The 22,107-nt window shown below is 34.3% G+C and overlaps 1 protein-coding gene across 3 annotated transcripts in view; it reads right to left on the minus strand.

Moving 5' to 3' along the window:
* Positions 1-421: 421 nt before the first annotated feature.
* The window catches only part of LOC118186652 (BAI1-associated protein 3-like), a 600,433-nt gene continuing 578,747 nt past the window's right edge, over positions 422-22,107 (minus strand). For all 3 annotated transcript variants that reach the window (XM_085808773.1, XM_085808772.1, XM_085808771.1), the window contains 5 exons: positions 20,679-20,760; positions 13,119-13,157; positions 11,119-11,242; positions 5,518-5,705; positions 422-945 (listed from right to left, as the gene is read on the minus strand). In XM_085808773.1, coding sequence (XP_085664899.1) covers positions 860-945; positions 5,518-5,705; positions 11,119-11,242; positions 13,119-13,157; positions 20,679-20,760 — 519 coding nt within the window. In that variant the 3' untranslated portion in view covers positions 422-859. The remainder of the gene's footprint in view (positions 946-5,517; positions 5,706-11,118; positions 11,243-13,118; positions 13,158-20,678; positions 20,761-22,107) is intronic.

Raw genomic sequence — 22,107 nt, forward strand, 5'->3', positions numbered from 1 at the left:
AAATAATTAGCTTGCAAGCAGTGTCAAAGTGTTTGAAAATTTGAATGGTCGACACATAAATTCATTCACAAAATATTCCAAAATAAAGAACAATTTTAAACTAATGCTTATTAGAAAGTTTTCAAACTGAAATGATATTTAGTATTCTCATCTTTGTAAAGAGGCTTATAAAATCGAGACTTCAAATGCAGATTTCGGATTTGTGGTGAAATAATAATTTTAGCCTTAAGGTAAGAAAACAAAAATTTTGTATAACATAACTCTTCTTCCTTTCACCTTTTCTTAATCATGGAAAAAAGTTTTATCTTGGCATATTATTTTTGTCCACTTTCTCGTAATTTGGGCTAAAAACAGTTATTTTGGATATTGGTAAAGTGCTATATGTAACGAATGAAACAAACTAAGGTTGGGGACAATTTGAAATGAAATGAAACAAGCTAAGGTTGGGGACAATTTATTCTGAAAATGACCAATTACAAGTCTCGGCATACTTTAAATATGCTTCGATTCTTGTATAAATAAAGGTTTAAATTTCTTACATACGTCAAAAACCAAAATAATGTTGTAGTTAGATAACACCATCGACATCCAGAAAAAAATTGTTTGATAATGCTTCACGTGAAAAGTGAAACATCTTTTCTTTCCATTTCAAACATTGAAAACAGTTTTTAACATCCAATTTTCATTTTTAAAACGACAATACTTATCAACAATACTTATTTGACTTCACCAGTTACATTGGTCCACAGGAACAATACATCACGACACCAGATGAATTTGTGCAGCACGTTCACAGGAAGAACGACGCGTACAAAGAAAATACATGCATTAAATACCGATAGTACAACGAACAGTATCATCAAGAATGCTTTCGCTTTTCTTGGCGAAGCAGTTCCATCGCTTCCTTGTCCCAAGTTCTAACAGCCAGTGTAGCCAAGATATCAGCTAAAAAATACGCATCCAAGTTATTGAGAATGCATATGCTTTTCAGAATATTCATTTATATTACATTATAGTATATTATATGTACATACACGCAGGGTTGGCCACAAAGACAATATCACTTAAACGGACATATTAATTTTGCATCTAATTTACATATGTGCGCATTAGATATGGGAATGACACAATGTACATCGCTCGGAGGCAGGTAAAATCATTTCAGTTAAGTTAGTAAATCCGGTACTAATTGATTTTTACGCCCCCCACGATAAATTGCCAAATTATGTAAAAAACGGTACCCAAACGAAGGGCAACCATAAGCACTTTCGACTTCTGTTTGCCGAATGAATGATAAAAAATATTCAATGCAATAATATACCTGAAATAAATCCAGCAATAAATAGTAAATATAATAAAAAGTAGCCGAAATAAATGCAATAATGTAATTGAAACAGACAAGGGTTTGTTCGCGAGGTAAAGAAACAGCGTTGGCAATTCCCCAATAGTGGATATACAGCGGGTTATGCCGTGAAAGTGGTGAGTGCTTTCTTGTTAAGGTTTCAAATTGAGAAGCGAGCACACTGATATCAATGATTGTAGACCACGAAGAATCGACATTATATTCAGATTGTTGACGAGTCTATAAAACAGACGAGCTTGAAAAGGCTGGTCATAGCAACTTAATTGTGAATCACACATTTAATTGTTGCATCCTTGAGCGCCGCACTGACCCATTTCATCCCGCTAAGCAGGTTCAGTACAACAATAATCAAAGGCTTCGTCTTATCCGCACGCTACACGGCGGCCATCATCATTCGTGATATCACGCTGTTGATATCATGGACCTTATAAGAAACAGGCCAACTCAAATGGCTTTTCTCCCTCTTCTGACGCATTCCCGGCTGTCACCTTGACCACATCCGGAGGAGTAGGGACTACTTGCAAAAACTTACAATTGTTGTCTATTGCAGTGTGTATAATTGTCAAGAAAATGTTGGTTGTAGCACCTCATTTCACAAATTAGAATTTTTAGAAATTTTTATTTTTGAAATTGAGATTGATTTTTAAAAATTTAGCATATTTATCAAGCATAATTAACGTTCCAAATAATTATAAAGCTGTTGCATGGTTTCAGGCCTGGCTATTTTTTTAGCTTTTCCTATGCTGTAAGGAAATTTGTAACTACTTCTTTTAGAAAATATTATTTTAAATCTGAACTAATAGAAAATTTCAAACAAAGAATTTTCTCTTGTAATTTTTATGCTTTTTATTTAATTAAATAAGTAAAAAATACTAAAATACCTAAAAATGAATCTTTGAAAGTTTTGGCTTAAAATTCCTAGTTGTGCTGCTTTTTTAAGATTATAGATGAATATTGTAGCATATTTTTTATAAAGGAGTTTTATTTCAATTATATTTCACAATACATCATAGTGATAATCATAGTGATAAACACTTTGTACATCATGGTGTCCATCATAGTGATAAATACTTTTAACACTTTAATAATTTTTATACATTTATTGTAATGTCAAAATTGCAAACTGTGATAATTGATTGTGCTAACATTTTATAGTGATTATTTTTTTAAATTTAATTCTAGTTCTGCATAAGATTTTTTTATTTACTGTGAATTTAAATTTATTAGCCCAAAGGGGCGGGAGCCCAGAAAGGCTATTAGTTTCGAAACGGCATTTTATGCTGTTTCATTATAAACGTCCGTTTCACTTTGCAAATTGTTGCCACTAAATATTATCGCCTTGTATTATATTTAAAGAAATTTAATAATGAATAATATACATGAATACATGTATGCTTCTCGCACTGTGAAAAAAAACGACGGTATCTAGAGCCATCAAATTTTGAATAACGTAATCCTCCACTCGAACAGCCAAATTTCGAATTTGTTTTAATGCATTTCATATTTTGTAAAACTTTAACAAATTTTTTATTAAGAAACTCAAAGAGTTCAAAGCGAGCAATGGCAACACTGTACGGAAAATAATATTTTTATTTTCAGCGCGGAAATTCTAAAGATATATTGTTTTCAAATATTTTATGATACTGCTGATGAATTGAATTTTGTGTGGTTTACGTGCGAAGATCATGATATTCAATAAATAGAGGTAACACACAATGCGTTAAAAACTTCCCTTTGAGCGTAACATAAAAATCTGAGTGCTTCCAGATTTTATTTATTTATTTTCATTACACTGAGAAAAATTTATGCTCCGAATTTTATGGATTATTAAAATAAATAATCATCTTATGATGTTAATAATTAATGATCTATGATCAAATAAATGATCGTCTTGTAATGTTATGATAATTTTAAAAACCACTGCCTGAAAATGCTCATAAAATTTAAAATATATATCAAATTTTCTTTAATTTTGCTTTATTTGTTTCAAAGCTTCATGTAATATCATTCTTATTTAATTTTACTTTATCTGTACTCAAATGTAAATTCATAAATTTTGTGTTTAGAGTTCTTACTGCTTTATCAAAGTAATGATGTTTGTAGAAGAATTACCCGTGAAAAGAAAGCGCAAAATGCAGTAAAAAGTGCTTTAAAGAGATATTTTTAAATTTTATTTGAAAAAACTGTGACCTTCATACTCTCATCACTTATACAACGTATCACATTTAATAATTATAAAAAAATTATTTGATTCAAACGCCATAGGTTTCAGTGTTAAGGTAAACCAGATCGTCCCTACTCTTTCTTGAGGACATGTGGGTGACGCGCGGCCCGCCCACTGGGTTACTCTATCTCTTATAAGGTCCATGGTTGATATTTCCTCGGCTTCAGTTTTGAGTCTTTTTGCTTACTCCATCTACTGTAACCTCCATGGATCCAAACGAAAACCCGTCAGCTGCCTCTTTTGTTTTAGAATAAATGGCCTTAGTCTATACATCTTCGGTCTATCTCTAATAAAGTATGCAAACTAATTTTTTTTAAAACTTATTGCAGCTCCACTTTGCAGAGACTTAATAATGCTATCAAATCTGTCTCAACAGCAAAGCAAGGATGGAAGAATATGGCTAATTACAATATGACAAACCATCACTTAATAACCTCCATGGATCCAAACGAAAACCCGTCAGCTGCCTCTTTTGTTTTAGAATAAATGGCCTTAGTCTATACATCTTCGGTCTATCTCTAATAAAGTATGCAAACTAATTTTTTTTAAACTTATTGCAGCTCCACTTGGCAGAGACTTAATAATGCTATCAAATCTGTCTCAACAGCAAAGCAAGGATGGAAGAATATGGCTAATTACAATATGACAAACCATCGCCTAATAACTGTGCATCAACACAAAGAAATGTACTGAGGTGCAATAACTAGCTGTTACCGAATATAAATTGGTAACTAAAACGCATTGCTTTAAATATAGTTACAAAATAGAGTCAAATGACCTTTCTGGCCCACTTTTCCAAAACCCTGAACGATTCTCTCATATCTCAAGCTTTCTTCAATAAAATATGTCTGTAAACCTCATTAGTTGTAACTGAAATGTGCTAGTACAGCACTACTCTTTTTAAGACTTGAATTGATTTGTGTAACAACGCTTAAGTTCCACCGCAAGTTGTCGGTGCTACCTGTAAAGCACGAATTACGTGCATTTCTGTTCATTGTTTAAAATAATAAAGGGTTATTTTAATCCTTCTTCTGTCCTGATATTATTTCACGCCTGTGCGAGAAGTCGCGAGGTTCATAAGTAGGATCTAGATTAGTTTATGTGGCCAAAGAGAGTTAGATCCTATAGAGGTACGTAAGAATTTTGCTTTAGACCCTGTAGAAAACGATTCAGAATCACTGTTTTAAAGAAATATTTTTTTCATTCAAATCATCAAATTTTTATACTTGGGGTTTAGCATAGACGAATGCATCGGTAAACTGATTTCATAAATTATAAAAGAAAATTGTTTTTCCAAGGGCATAGTGTAAGCGTTTTTGATAATATATAGTGAATTTAAATTATTCACGTGTTTTAACAAAAAATTATCATTCCTGAAAAAGGTGAAATTCCTTTTTGATACATATAATTTAAAAATTCCGAAATTAAATTATAAGTATGCACGTCTAATGTTAAACATGCAATGTGAATTTTCATTTTCGAACAACTAGAAAAAGAATAAGCCACATTGTTACTTTGTTACTAGGAAAAATCAAATTCAAAGAAATACTATTTTGATTCTTCTGAAGTTAAATAGCTGCAAATTTAAATTTCAGGCATGAAGGATATTTTGCATTAATTTAGCATTTTAAGGAATGTTGGAAAATATTGGAAGCTCAACATATTTATAAGGATTACATTTGATATTTTAATTCATTTGACAATGGAGATGCAACTTAAGGTAAACTTTTCTCAATTACTATGTTTTTCAATTATAAATTGTATTTTGTTAGAGAAGAAATATTTATAGCTTCTTACAGCATTCAATTTAAAGATACAAAACATGCATACAATTCAATTATTTAACCTGTCAAAATTTGTAGCAATATAAACATTTCATTTAGCTTCGCAAATGTTCAGAAGAAATAAGAAAATGTCGCATAAAACTTACATTTATTGCTAGGGCTCATGAGAACAAGCTCTAAAGGGTCCGATGTTCTCTCTTCATCCGCACCAGCCAGAGCATGAAGAGCCAAGTAAGCCTCTCCTTCGAAATCATTTTTTCTCATGTAATCGTAATCCATCACCACAAAATTTACGGCTGCAGAAATGGCACCACATATTTCCCATTTCACGGGCCTGGAATGAGCATGAAATTACATATCTTATTAAACTACTACTAAACGAAGAATACGGAGTAAAATCGAAATAACAAACTACACAAAGGCGCTTTCTTATTACGGCGCCAATTTTTGATTCAGAAAAACGTAAAAACTTACATAGCAAACATGTCCACTTTTTGCATACAATTTACGGCCGCATTATTTCCGCTATTGCTTATAATATATAGTCAAAAGTATTCTCACCTCCAAAGGATTTCCAACTTGCAACCACTAAATTTACAACTTTAAATCCATTAGCCTTCAAAATGGTAACCCAACCCAATGCATTTCTAGTGACAGGCAATCTATTAATGACCATGGTTATTACCGACCGTTTGGCAACAATTTGCAGGGCATAGTGTCAAAGTTTAAATAGCGGCGGCCGTATTTATAAGGAAGTGCCAGCACAAGTAATAATACAAAAAGTTTTAAATCTCTTGAGAAGGATGGGACAAACGAGGCTTAAATAGGATGTAATACGATGTAATTTCAAATAAATGTATAAAATTCAGAGATGGGAAGCATCTAGTGTTTGCGTGAAAAATACGCACTTATAATGTAAAAGAAGTGCACATATTATGGAAACATAAGTTTATTAACATATCTTTCCAGCAAGCGATATAATCCAATTAGAAACGAATAAAGATTGCAGTCTTTCAAAGTAAGAGCCACACAGTCACATAATTTAAAACATAATCATTTTAGCTCTTTTTAAGACAATATTTTCTTTCTTTCTAAAAAAAAAATTGTGTTACATTAATACCGCAAAGATATTTCATGAAATCAGAATAACTTTGGACATTTCTTAAAACAGCAAGTTTATTAAATGGCAGTATCTGCGTGAAAAGTCTTTCTGAAAAGAATTAAGTCAATTGGAAATTTATACTTTAAAAGCACGTGAATAAATCTTGAGCGATTTAATGTAAGCATAAATTTTGTCCTTTGATGATCATTAATGAGAACATTTGCAGCTACGAAAGGGGATTTCTTGAAAGATTTTAATGGTAATGTAGTAAATAGCTTCAGGCACTAAAACGCTAATGATAGCATGGAAATTTCTGCTGCCATTTTGCTAACCATTTAAGGTAAATTGATTTAGTAATGAAGATATAAAATATCCCGTGGAGTTTAAACTATGATGTATTTACGAATAACCTCGCAGCCAGTGATTAGACGCCTTATCAAAATGCTTGCCGCTAGAGCACCGAAATGTTAAATTTACAAAAAAGGTATTACAATATACACTGGTGTGCAAAATTTAAGGACGAGACGGTTTTTTCAATATAACTTTGTACAAAAGCTTTCCAAATCAACACATTTAATACCGTAAGATCCCCAATACGTAAGGACATGAGTAATGTAAGCAACATTTACTAAAAGAGAAATCAGAGGGATAAAAAGAAGCTTTATTGAAAAAGTAGCATGGAGCGCAATGCGACTGAAGGCCGAAAGATCCCTGTGATGGGTGTCCAGCAAGAAACATCCGGTCTTTAATAGGGGATATGATCTGCCCTGACTGCTAGGCAGGTTTCACAGCGTCTGCCCATGCTGAGAATGAGGGTGTCAATGAGTTCTTGAGGCATTGCTGCCCATTCGTCTTGCAGCGCCAATCGAAGCTCCGGAATCGTTACTAGTGGTAAGGTACGAGCAGCCAAGCGTCTGCCTAGAAAATCTCATACATGCTCGATGGGATTAAGATCCGGAGATCGTGCCGGCCAATCCATACGCTCAATATCCTCACCCTCTAAGAGCTGTTCGGCAGCTACTGTGCGATGACATGGTGCATTGTCGTCCATGAAAAGGAACTGCGAACCCATAGCGCCTCTAAAAAGACGCACATATGGAAGAAGAATCTCGTTACAATAACGGGTTCCATTGACTGAACCTGCGTCGAAGATGTGAAGGTCTGTACGACTACCAAGCATGATGCCTTCCCAAACGAGAACACCGCCACCCCCATACCTGTCCCTTTCAATGATGTTCGAGGGATGATTGCGGCTTCCCCGCTCTCTCCAGATGAGTATGCGATGAGAATCGCTACTCAGACTGAATCTGCTCTCATCTGTAAAGAGTACTCGTCCTCATTGATTGTCTCTCCAATTCCGGTGTTCCCGGCACCACAGAGAACGCCTTCTCCGATGGGCAGGCGTTAGAGGTACACACCGTACAGGGCGTCGTCCAAACAGACCACCACCGTGCAGTCTTCTGGCCACGGTAAAACGCGATATCGGTCGTCCAGTCGCCTGTGTCGTGTGTCTAGCGATTTCTCCCGCTGTCTGCCGCCTGTTTCTTCTGGCCTGTAAGGCAATATACCGTTCATCTGCGGGTGTGGTTCCTCGTGGACGACCACTACTAAACCCCCGGATAGCTGTTCCTGTAGTTTGAAATTGTCTCCAAAGTCGTGAAACGATGCTGTGAGCAATTCCGAACTCTGCAGCCACACTTGCACACTGCGGCCTTCCTCCAACTTCCCAATGATTCGATCTCTTGTAAAAGCATCCAGATGTCGTCTAACAGATTGATTATTCGCCATTTCTCGCTGAGGCAAACTCGGTGTGATTTTAACTGCTATACGGCGTGCAATCTCTTTGCCAGAAATACTGATCTTACACCGACAACATGCTTTATACTACTCAGACACTCCCCTATTACGTCTACCTGCATATCTGCGCATGTGCTACCGTACATCACCTTACTTAATCTCCTGATTGGTCTTTCTGTCCGCTCTGCTTCTTCGTTCAGCTGATATGCTAATTTTTCCGCTTCGTCCTTAATTTTTGCACACCAGTGTATTCTCCTTTCTATAAGAAGCAATTAGTTAGCTTGCGTATGGTATAAGACGGAAAAAATTTGATAATAAAATATGATGACAAAATATAAATGTTTTTCGATATTAGTTCATCTCTTTTCATTTAACAAGAACGTACAAATTTTAAATTCGAATACTGTAAGCTGAACATTTTTTTTTTCAGTTATCAGAAAGTAATATACAATTTCAATATGAGTACAAAACAGAAAATTAGGCTATCAAATGGAGAAATACGAAGTCTGTAAACAAATTAATCGCGCTGGTTGCATAGTGCTCAACAGGGAGGATCAGCGCGGTTGCCCTTTACACAGCACTGATATCAATCTCTCCTACAGCTTTAGTTCAAACGACAACATCCCGCAGAGTTCATATCTATTCCTTAACTGCGTTTATCATGAAATGAGTTTTCTTTGTGCATCACGAATATGATCCGAATGATCTGAACTTGGAGGAAAGATGCGCCATAAAGCTCTGTTTCAAGCTGGAGCGCAAAGCTACCGAAACTTTTGCAAAACTTCAATTGACCGAGATAAGTAGCAGAAAAGTTAAGTTTAAATCACACGAATGTTCAGCAAATTTTAATGAATGCAACTTTATCATGATAATGCACTCTGTCACGCGGCATTTTTTGTAAATGTGCTTTTGGCTCGAAACTGCATCCCCGTTATTCACAATCTCCGTCTTAGTCCGACCTCAGTCTAATTATTTTTCTTGTTTCCTAGAATGCAAATTCATTTAAAGGGAACCATTTTAGAACCAAAGGAAACAATAAGGAGACTGTGAGATTGTGATTGACCAACTGTAGGCCATTTCAATTTCGGAGCTCCAGTACTGCTATGAAGATTGTCAACAAGAAAATCTACACCTTCCCATAGGAACTATTTTGAAGGAGATCGATAAATCTGTGATTTAAAGTGAATAGGATTGGATTGGATTATTTAATTATGGCAAAGCACACGAGGGCTATCTGCCTAAGGGGAGGGATGCCTTCGTGGAGGACTTTCTAAGGGAAACTGGCTCGTATACACGTTGCACATGGGAAAAACCACTAAAACGCCCATGCAGCCAGCCCGTTCGCGGGATTCGAACCTCGGACCGAACTACTAGTGTTCAGCGACTTTACCGCTCGGCCGCTGGTTGGCCCGATTTAAAGTAAATAAAAGGTGCTCTTAGGAAAAGTCTCAACCGAGGTTTTTTTTTTTCACAATACTCAGCAATTTGTTGGGTGAAAAAAAAAAATAATAACTCAATTCAAGGTCAGCCCGGCCCACCAGCAGCCGAGCGGTGAAATCGCTGAACACTGGTAGTTCTGTCCGAGGTTCGAATCCCTCAAACGGGCTGGCTACACCGAAGTTTTCATGATTTTTCTCCATGTGCAACGTGTATACGAGCCAGTTTCCTTTAGAAAGTCCTCCACGAAGGCGTCCTTCCCCCTATTCAGATAGCCCTCGAGTGCTCTGCATAATCAAACACACACACGCAGGGTCACTCCTTGGTACTTACGCATTATCGGAATCACCTTAGCGCAGTTTTACGAAAGGGAAAAAATACTTTTTTGTAAAAAATGATGTGTTAAATATTTATTTTATGTTTCAACTATATATTTCTTTCAAAAGGCCGTTAGTAAACCTAGTTATAAACGGTTTTTTTTTTCTTTTGTTGCGGTGGACATTTCGTAGCGATTGGTTTGAGAAAGAATTCGAAGCACTGTTCGTTTAGCGATTTTGTGGCAAAATAATGTATTCCTGCAGAACTGTCACCTATTTATTTTCTATTATAGGAAAATCCTACTAGCGCAAATTTTAAAATCTAGTTTAAGACAAAAAATAATCATATTTTTTCTATAAAAGCTGTTGGAACTTGGAATACAACAAAAAGAACACATAACGAAAATAGCGACGTTGGAAACTGAATATTTGTCATCCGCCATGGTTGCCTGAATAATTGCTTTGCGCGTGGTCACCAGTTTGTTGTGTTCTAAAGCTTTGGTGATGTTTTACCAAGGTGGTTGCGATAGTACGTAAATACACATTCCTTTTAGTCTCGATTGCTTTAAATCGTAATTAGCGATTGAAAATTATACCCTAGGTTCACAAATTAAAAATTTACAAAATGAATCATTCATTTCCACAAGTAAGTTTGCTGCTGTCTTTAACACTAATATTGTAAATTTGCTTAAGTTTCTTCTTTAGTGCTTTGACATCATTTTGAAAAATGAGCAAAAACTAGAATTTCGAGAAACTGTCCAGTTTGAAAAGTAAAATAGTGTTTCAATCAGTAGCGCCATCTGTGGATGCAATGTTGTAACAAAGTAGTCAATATTGTTATTTCAGCCGAAACCCCAAATAAGATGAACCCGGTATCTTACTTTACTCATTAACTCTTTGTCAGTAATTTAATCACGATTTCCTTATATTTTATTTTATTTTAATAATCTTTATTTTATTTATTTAATTATGTCTACCTTTCCTGACGGTTTTCCCTTGGGCTCCGGCATTACTAATTTCAGATATTGAGCCCTGGATTAAGTAAGGAAGGTACGCAGATGGTTATTCCAGGATTAAAATTACAAATATATTACCACTCGAAATATTCCTGAAAAACAGGATGAAGAGTCCTCATATGAGTTTTGGTTTTGAAAGTGCTGCTATTAGGAAACAAGTGCTTAGGTACCAGCTGCAGAATCACGAAAGGATCACTCAAACCTGAAATAAACAAAGTGAAATCAAAATAACTTTTCACGGAAATAAAAAAATGTTTACATTTTTGTGAAAGATAATCTCATACGTATAAAAGAACTTTCCCATTTCTTGTGACATTTACGTACTGAGTGAAACGAATGTACATTTTTGCAAATTATTAAAATAAATACTTTCTTCATTTTTAGCTTTTTTCTTTTTAGCAAGAGATAAAAATTTTAGAACTGAAACTCAGGTTAAAAGTATAGTGGCGCCATCTATTGACAAACATAATTGCAAGATGAAGAACGGAATTTTATGTGAATCATGGTTATAATCATGAAATAGCGAAGTGGAGAGAAAATTTTATGTTGAGCTTTTTGTTCAAATTATAACAATTTAATAAAGGACCTCATTTAAATAAATTTCATTTAATGTATTTAAATACTAGATTAGGCTTTATTAAATTTTCTCGAGAAATTCTCGTAGAGCTGACGTAACTGGCAGGGTCGCACCGCGCGGCAGAATTTAGGGGTGCAGACTTTAGAGAAGAAACGAGAAGCAAAATTTTTAGAATTTAGGGGAGTCACCGGACAGCGGAAATTAGCTGTGGCATGATTTTTAGAATTTAAGGAGATGACGGAGAACTGAATTTAGTACCCGCAGAGATTAAACTGAATTTAGGACCTCAGGGATTAAATTGACAGAGAATTTAGAGGCGGCAAAATGTTTAGCGGTGGCCCTGGTCAGAATATGGAATGATATCACGTAGCTTATATCAGAGGAAAAGTTATTTTAAGTTCATGCAGTCAGTCTGAATACTTTATTTAATTTTTTAATGGAAGATAAGGTTTGAAACTCAAGAAATGAAGAAGGCGAAAATCATAGTCATAGGATGAAAAGATGGAAGATAATAATGATCTTAAGATGAAAATCATAACGATAAGATGGTTGAAAAGTATGATCAGTAAGATTATAGTGTTGCGAGGCCCCAACTTATCAGCAACAGTGGTAGTGACTGGTATGAACTGGAAATTACACAAACTCGTAAGAAGGGTTTAAATCCCTTTTTATTCCACTTTAGAAATAACAGCTGCGTTCACTTGACGCTCACAAACTAAGCCGACCCGACGGTTTAACAAAACAAAAATGTGAAACTAAAAATAAATGACAGGAGGAATAAATAACGAGATCCCTACCTACGAGGCTCTAAAATCGTAACTAACTTAACCGCGTTCTAAAATACAGCTGAGATTCAGCAAGCTTACTAATTAAGCAGTTGAAGATTCAACGAACTGCCGAAATAGGCACACAGGCCGAAACGCGCGGTTCTTAAATTTCTACCTAGCAACCTTCACGTTCGCGATTCAAGAAGCACACATACAATCTCGTTTCCCTTCTATTTAAACTCAACTTACTTCTGCTAAAATTTGAATACTCTGCGCGTTCTACTACAATTTACATACTCTGGCATTGGCAATTCTAGGGAAAAGTAAAGGCTTGACAGGAAAGATAGTTTAAACTTAAAATAAATGTTAGTTAAAATAAATATAAACCCTACAAGATAATCAAAAACAGTCTGATAGCGCTCGAAAGTCCAGTTTCTATTATACTTACAATATGGCCTTACTTATCCGAACTTACTAAAACTCATTGGAGAGAAGATGGCTAAAATTCCGAGAAAAGATTACGCAGTCTCTTATGCACCATAAGCTTCCATAAGCACCATAAGCATTCTGTATTTTTTACTTTTGTTTACTGACGCCTCTGAGTTTTACGTACAATTATATTTTATGCCTATATTTTTTTTCTTATGAAAGTATTTGAGAAAATACAAACTGAGTTTTTAAATTCTTCAGAAATACTCATCCTTAAATACTACAAATTATTTGACATTTCTTACCATTTGGGTCACAAGGTATTAGGTCCTTGGCACTGATAACTGGAAAAAAAAGTTCTATATAGTAAAAAGTTCCAAATTATATTAAACATTCATATTAGAAATTTTATTAAAAGACATGCACATTTTAAAACAATGTGTATTTCATAAAAAAGATTAGCATATAAGTAAGAATGTCCATAGGTATTTACTAAAACTGATGCACTTGAAAAAAATGTTTTTGAAATTTACTGATAATTTTCGTGGATTTAAAGAAATCAGTTTTTATCCCTCTTTGAATATTCATTCATTACTTTTATAATTGAGTTTATGCTGATAGTACGTTAAAGGAAAATTTTCGTTTGGAAGGTTTAAATTAAAACTGAAATTGCATTATTCCTTAGCATAAGCATTAGCCAATAAATTAAATCAGTAAATTAAATAACCAGTAAATTAATTAATAATAAGAGTAACTAATCGTAATCCAACTTAAAGAGCACAACTTTCGGATATCAGAGAGAAGGTAATAGTATATTTAATTAAAAGCGATTAAAAATAAGGATTTTGAAACCTTACAGAAGTAAAAATAGTACGAAATAATAGCAACAGAATACTCTCTTTGCCGAGGAGGAAAATTTGACCTAATGCTAACAGTTAACTTCTGGCAGTTCGGCAGATTTAAGTCATTAATGGAGAAAAAAATAGTATGAATATCATGTTCGTTTGTTCTCCTCAAAAGGCTGGTTTGGTTCATTTGATTACCCCAAAGTATTCAAGGGCTATTTGCTTAAGGGAAGAGCTGCCTTCGTGGAGAAATTCCTAAGGGAAACTGGCTCGTATACACGCTACACACGGGGGAAATAATGAAAATGCCCATGCAGCCAGCCCGTTAGCGGAATTCAAACCTCACACCGAACAAATAGTGTTTAACTATTTTACCGTTCGGCAGCTGGTGGTCCTCTTGAAAAGAAAACAGTTATAGTGATATAGAAGTAGTGCAATCACATAAGATAACATTTAGGGCGTCTTTATTAAAAGGCAGATTTAACAAGAAAAATTAGAAATAATTTAAAATACATTGCCTGTATGGTGGGCAATTCTTAAGCTTTGTGCAAAATGAAACTTTTGGAGAAACGCTTTTTAGTTTAAAGAAGCGTTTTCAATCTTCTTCAAAATAAAATAATGGGTTGATTGGTTACAGCGAAAAATGCAAGAATAAAAGCATCGAAGAATGCCTTAGCTTTCTACCAGCTGAAGTGACGAAGTTCATAAAAAATAAATTGGAAGATTATTTCGATAAAATAACGCATAACTGGCAATTGAAAATACACACTTTGCAGAGAGGTATTTTGCAACATTTGATGTGAAATTTTGTGAAAATTTGGAAGAACATTCTGTTTATTTTCAAATCGATCTTACGTATATATGAAAGCCAAAGAATCTTCGCAAATAGTGCACTAACTGTTACAAATTTTTCTGAAGAACTTTATATTCTGTTTGACTTTCGAAACTGAGTTTTTCAATATTTGCATTTATGATGAGGGAACGTATTTGAGATATTGAATTTATCGTAAACATTAGATAAATTATTAAAATGAAAAACTTGAGCTACGAAAATTGATTTTACTTTGAGTTTTACAGAATTTCATAAGATCTTTCCGAGGAACATTTTATTGAAAAAAAAAAAAAAAAAAAAAAAAAAAAAAAGCTGCTTTAGCTTGCAAAGTAAAGTAATATTTAATATGCGCAATGTCGCATTTCTGCAGTTCTCTGATTTTTTTAAGAGAAAACAGATCTCCGAGTGCATGACATATTAAACATTATTTGCATTATCACTGCACAGCTTTTCATGACACGATAACAGGCTACCATATTTGGCGCTTTGGCTCACATTTCGCTCCATTAATAGAAAAGTGTCGTTTCTTTCTTTCTTTGGGTTCTAAACCATGATTACCTCATTACCTTGATATTAGCGTTGAAATGTACAATGTTAGATTAATTAGTAGATTCCTGCTTTACTGAAACTTTTGCAAATGAATTTTACAGAGACACCTTTTACCTTCATAGCAAGATAGTTTCCTTTTATACTTGCCAGTTCTGTTGGCATGAAATAAAACAAAAAACTCATAAACTCAACTTGCATAACTCATGAAGGGATGCACAATATCCGAAAAAAAAATCAAATTCCATTGAATAATGAAAATGATTTTCAGTGCTACAGTTTCCCGTTAATAATATGATCTTTGAAGCAGTCTTCTGAAGATCTTCAGTCCTGTAAGTTTACAATTTGAACAACAGAAATTCATCTATTTTTAAGCAATTTGTTGTCTGGTATACAAAGCAACTCTTAGCGCGAGTCTTTGCTGCTTATTATTATTACTCTTTGCGTTTTATTATTATCACTCTCTTGATTATTATTATTACTCTTCTTTATTGCGACTTTTATTAATTACGTAAATATCACTAAGAGCAGGCACGTGAAACTCATGGCCGCAGGGCGCATGCGGCCTTTGCTGCCCATGGTTCATCCCGAGAAAATAACAAAAGGTATATAATTATAATACAGAGGGGGTTTACGCACTTTTAGAACGATTTCGATAAAGAACTTAAAAAAAGCAAATGTCTTAGAATAAAAATTTATTGTTTAAAATGAGAATATTGTTTGCTTTTTAAAAATTTATTCGTCTTTTAAAATGTCGCATGTAAACAAGCTGTGGATTGAAGGATATGGTTTTGCACTTCTGAACATTAAATATTCCTTTTCCGTAATTCAGAAACACCGTGTAATGCATTGTTTTAAAATTTATAAGCGCAAAGTAAGGAACATTATTAATCGTAAAGGAAAAAACCGTCAGTCATTACTTCTACGTGGAAAGAAGACTCCAAACGAACATCCGAAAAGCTACGGACTGTTTCTAGTATTTCTAAAGTTAAATCGTTGGTAACAGAAAATCCGCCACCGGAAATTGCAGAGTTTTAAATACTCTGTTGCGGTTACAGGCAAATACGCCGCGGAGGAAAATGTCTCGGAGTAAACAACGCAAGATGAAAAGATGGTCGGACAAAACATCGCGTGAAAGAAGAAAAGAAAGCAAGGAGAAAACATCGCGGTTCTGAAACATCGTAATACAAAACATTGTCGTCAGAAAAAAAAAAAAAAAAAAAAAAAAAAAAAAAAAAAAAAAAGTAGTTCACAAACTTCGCAATTTCAAAACATCGTTATCGAAAATATCGTCGTAAAAAATAAAGTACCTGTAAATCATAACATGACGATAACATTGCAGCTATGCATTTTTCAGATTTTAAAAGTTGTAAATGCATATTCGAGCAATTATCTGTGAGCGCAAGTAGGAGTAACCAATATCTTTATTTTGTATTTTATATTTTTCAATGAACTAATGAATTTTTCCTGATAAAGTAAGAAAGAAACTTAATCAGAAACTGAAAATGAGTATAAAATAAAATCAACTTGCATCAATTTAATAAAATATTTAAGCTTACATAGTTAACTAATAAAGGTCATTAATTAATTAAACTCTTTTATAAAGTTTTATTAATATTTTATAATGAGAAAAGTAATCTAAAATTGATTAGGAAAAGGAAGATGAGGTTACTTCGGTTAAAATTTTTCAGTTACTTATCAAACTATCAGATTATTTTCTTTCCCCTTTGTTAATCTGACATTCCTTCAGTGAAAAATTAAGTCTTGTTTTGTTTCATATCATTCGTATTTTTAAAGTGTCATTAGCATTTTCATGCAAGGAGTGTAGTTAATTGTTTGGATGCTGAGTCGTTAGTTATGACGAAACATATCATCTACATAATATTTCAGTAAGGGCTTATGATTTACTGAATTATGGCGAAGCACCCTAGAGCTATCTGCTTAAAAAGCTATCTGATTTATGGAGAACTTTCTTAGGAACTGGTTTAGACCGATGTTATACTTTAGGCAAACTACGAAAATCTCATGCAGCCAATTCACTCGCCGGATCGAACTACCAGTGTTCAGAGATTTTACGGCTCGATTACTCTTGCTGGTTAGTTCAGAAAGGAACATTAACGGCAATCTGTTCGCTTTTAGCATCAGTCACTGGATAGACTCGAATTTAAAAATATACTTCATTCCTCCTTCTTGCCGTCACAAATCATTATGTAAACACGCTGTTACAACTTTTTTAAAGCCTAAAAAACGTATGTCTGCGATTTTATAGTCATACGATGATTTGTAGGTGCTTTATTTTTTACCACGATATTTTCGATGACGATGTTTTAGAACTGCTATGTTTTATCTTTGCCTTTTTCTCACCTTCCTACGATGTTTTATTCGACGACATTTTCGCCCTGCTTTATTTTCTCCGCGACGTATTCCTCTGCGATGTTTTTGGCGGACACCATCTGTAGCAGCAATAAATAAAATAATAAATCAAGATTTCTAACTTAAAAAAGCTAAAAATACATAATGTTCACCAGCTTTTGCTGAGGATGCGTCTCAACGGAGAACAATTTGTAGAACCCCGTATGAAAACTATTTAGGAATTAAATGGATATACATTGTGACATTTGATGAAGCTTGAATTAGCCTAAATGAATGCAACAACAACAACAATAAAATATATATTTATTATCGAAAACAGAGAGAAAAAAATGTACGTACCTGGTTATGTGAATGCAACGAAAGTTTCAGTAAGGAGTTTATGATTATTGCAGGATTCTCTTACAATGGCAAATTAAAAAAAAGAAAAAATGTTAAAATCAACTCAACCTACTGGCAAGAGAAAACCTTTCGTCCTATACTTATACAAAAAATGTTCCATTTCTTTATGACATTAATTTCACAGAATGAAACTTCATCAATCAAAGCAGCAATTCATACTTTGGAAAGTACCGCTATATTTCTTGAAAAGCGAAAGACTGGTATAGGTACTGCATTTATACCTTTTAAACATATTCTTGTAAAGTCTTCCCATGATGTTTCACCTGTGTACTATTGGCTCTTTGGTCTCTTGATAATAGATCTTTCTAAGCGTAAACCCGCCACGATTGATAGACTCTGGAAAGTAGTGGAAGAGGAATAGAAATCAATACCCCTTGACATTTTTATGAAAAGCCCATCTATCATCGAAATCGCAATGCAGACCTATAGTCTAGAAAAAAGGTTATCAGATCGAACATTTCAAAAAATATTCTTTATATTTTAACACTAAACAGCACTGAAATCCTTCTAAGAATGTGTAAACACCTTCTGTACGTTAATAAAAACCAGAATTCCATCCCATAATTGAGGCGCATATACAACATTGGGGGATAAAAAGGTCTCTTAACAAAAATATTTTCTCAGCCGACATTAACAAGGTGCTACACCATTTACAGATGGAATTTTTAATTACTTTAAAGCAAAAATTCAGTGAATTCAAAGGCCAGTATGTAAGGCATTTCTCCTGTTTTCTTAGCATGTCTTCGTAGTGTGGTAGCCTGCGGTGCCCGCCGAAAACGTCGCGGAGAAAACAACGCAAGGAGAAAACGTCGCGGTACAGAACATCGCGGGAGAAAATATCGCAAAGAGAAAACATCGCAGTTCTAAAACATCGTGGTACAAAATATCTTGGTCGAAAATAAAGCGCTTCAAAAACTTTACTGTTTAAAAATATCGTGGTAAAAAATAAAGTACCTACAAATGATCACATGACGATAAGATCGTACACATGCGTTTTCAGGTTTTGAAAGTTGTAAATACATGTTCGTATAAAGAACATACAGCGCAAGAAGAAATGAGAGATTCTTTTCTTCTATATTTCATATATTTGAAGGAATTAATAATTTTTTGGTGAAAAAATAAGAAGGAAACTTAAGCATTTAAAAATTGAAAATGAGTAGAAAATTAATGCAACTTAAAAAGTTTAATAGAATATTAAATTTATATACTTAATTAAGTATATAAATTTAAAATTCTATTAAGCTTTATGTCATTAATAAATTAAGCTTTTTTTATAAAGTGATAATATTTTATGAAAAATGCTTAGAAATAGGAAGATAATGGTGTATTTAATTATGGCAAAGCACACGAGGGCTATCTGCCTAAGGGGAGGGATGCCTCCGTGGAGGACTTTCTAAGGGAAACTGGCTCGTATACACGTTACACATGGGGAAAACCACGAAAACGCCCATGCAGCCAGCCCGTTCGCGAGATTCGAACCTCCGACCGAACTACCAGTGTTCATCGACTTTACCGTTCGGCCGCTGGTGAGCCTAAATAGGAAGATAAATAACTGCATGAGGTTCCCTCTAAAAAATTGCTTAGTTCATGATCAACTTATTTTCTTTCACATTTGTTAATCTGATATTGTTTTAATGAAATTTACAAATTGTTTTGTTTCCGTTTATTCTTAAAGTGTCGTGAACATTTTCATGTATAGCGTGCAACAAATGTTTTGGATGTCGATTTGTTAGTTATGACAAAAGTCAGTTACATATGCGATGTGAAAAACGTATGTATGCGATGTTATCGTTATGCGATGATTTGTAAGTACTTTATTTTTTACCAGGATATTTTTGACGACGATGTTTTTAAACTGCTTTATTTTCGACCACGATATTTTAGGACTGCGATGTTTTCTGTTTGCGATGTTTTCTCCCACGATGTTTTGTACCACGACGTTTTCTCCTTGCGTTGTTTTCTCTGCTACTTTTCGGCTGTAGCCGTGGTCTGCACGCTGGGCGCGTATTTCAGAGGTCCGCGGTTCGTTCCCCGGCGAAGGCGTTGCTCATTTTTCATCTTGCCTGCTTCCAAAAATACCTAATGTCTCTACAGTGACGCCCGAACTAAAAGGGCGATGGATGATGATTCTCCGCACCCAGGATTTGGCGATTGGGTCCCCTACCCAAGTCGCTTTTTAAAAGGGGAGCATATAAGGTATTTATCCCGCCTTCTTAGCATGCCTTCGTAGGGTGGTGGTCTGCACGCTGGGCGCGTATTCCAGAGGTCCGTGGTTCGATTTCCGGCGAAGGTGTTGCTCATTTTTCACTTCTCCCTGCATCCAAAATACCTAATGTTTCTACAAGTAAAGCAAAAATTCGTGTTTCTCCGAATTTTACAAACACTTGCCTGCGAGGCGATCAGAAACTAGCAAGTTCGTATTGTGCGTGATATCCATGTTCGGAAATATGTATTAATGAGAACAAAGTTTCTTATTAATGGAAAGGAACAAATCTCCCAACGAGATCGAAGTTAACAGGCGTTCATCTGACTTCTAAAAATCGCTAATGCGAGCAGCATGTCTCCAGACATCTGAAAGTTAGTTACAAGAAAACGATGCCAGTTGTCAGGAAAGAAACGCTAGCTATAAATCTACCTTGAAGGTCGTTTTCATGTACCTCCTTCTTTTTCTTCTTTGAGAACTACAGTATTAGGTAATATTTTATGCATTTATTTACTTTTTAAATTTATCATTAAGTGTGAAAATAGCCTTTTCCCCGATCTTTGCGGCCCGCGCTCTTGTAACTATGAGTATTTGGCTCACTAGCGGCAGTTGGACATGCCGGATTAAAAGAACAAAAACATAATTTTTAGACACTTCATTTTCTCACCTTCAATACAAACACTTTGTTTCATTACATCATAATACGCATTCACCGTCAAACTACCAAAAGGAGCATGGTGCAGTTTATGCTGAAAATAAAAAACAATAATTATAAATAAATTATAAATCAAAGAATTATTTTGCAGAATCAACATGCTTGGAAAAACAGGTGTTTGAATTTATTAGCTGCGCAGAAAATTATAATCTTTAGCTAAGTATAAGATTATTTAAAAGATTTGGTACAAGCTAGGTATATACTTACTTGGCCTATGAAAAATAACTTAGGAAAGTTTGTCGATCCCTTTGCGTGGAAATGTGTTTTCACATAATTTTAACTTACTCTCACATACTTTGGACTTACTTCTTTATTTTAATTTAGAGATGATGGTGAATAGTCTGCATTTAGAGATAGTCAGGAAAATCAATATACATGAATTAATCTTCCCATACTGGAGACACAAGAAGATTCAATCAGAAGCATGATTTGTAGATGAAAAGGCTGCATTCTTCGAAAAAGAAGAAATATTTAACAGAAGTCATACAAAAGTGAGATAATGAAAGAAGAAAGTATTACTTAAGCTTAATTCTATGTCACAAAACTTTACAAATAGGTAACAACCCTATTCGCTTGTTTATATCAGTGAAAAGCACCGTCATTCAAAGTTTTAAATCTTTTTTGCATATTTACGTTTACAAACTAATCTATTTGAAGGAGCTATCAATGGTGAATTTACTGCTTTAAGCGGATCTCAAAGACCGTTTAGTTTTGGGGTGAGCTTCGTAGTTCATAAAATTTGTTCAAATAATATCGGCAAACATTGATTTCTTGTCGATTTATAGTTCGCTATCTCCGTCTAAGCACTTGTTTGACTTTTCTAATTATATGGGATGTTTATTTGTAAGATTTCTTACTTACATTTACAGTCATAGTTTAAATTTCTAAACTTATTTATGTTTAAGTCCTATAATTTAATGTCTTGATAACATACTTTAACAGATGCATGCGTGGAACTAATGGGACTCAGTCAGTATCAACAGATACTGAGTTTTGATGCTATGCTTGATTCAAGTGCCTTTTTGCATTATTCAGACTATCTGTGCATTGAGACTACGTGGAATCACTACGCATTTAGACTATCTGTGCACATCTCTCCGAAATTTATGAATGTTATTTTATTAATATTTTTGTAACAAGCATTTTATTTCTGTTTTGGAAAGAATCTCAAATTCCTGTTTACGCTTTTGGAAAATTCAGACGTATGAAATTAACTACGGGTATGTACACCTCTGCGGCTATATATTGTACTTCTGTAGCAATTAACAGGTACATTATAACAAGTAAATAAGGTAACAAGATAAGTATTTTGCTTATTCTTGATCCAAATATCCTGTAAAATACTTATCTATCTATGGTAATAAGTTAAAAAATGAGATAA

Source organism: Stegodyphus dumicola, chromosome X2 (assembly GCF_044657685.1).
Source record: "Stegodyphus dumicola isolate Sdum_Otavi_A_Nest chromosome X2, ASM4465768v1".
Lineage (NCBI taxonomy): Eukaryota > Metazoa > Arthropoda > Arachnida > Araneae > Eresidae > Stegodyphus > Stegodyphus dumicola.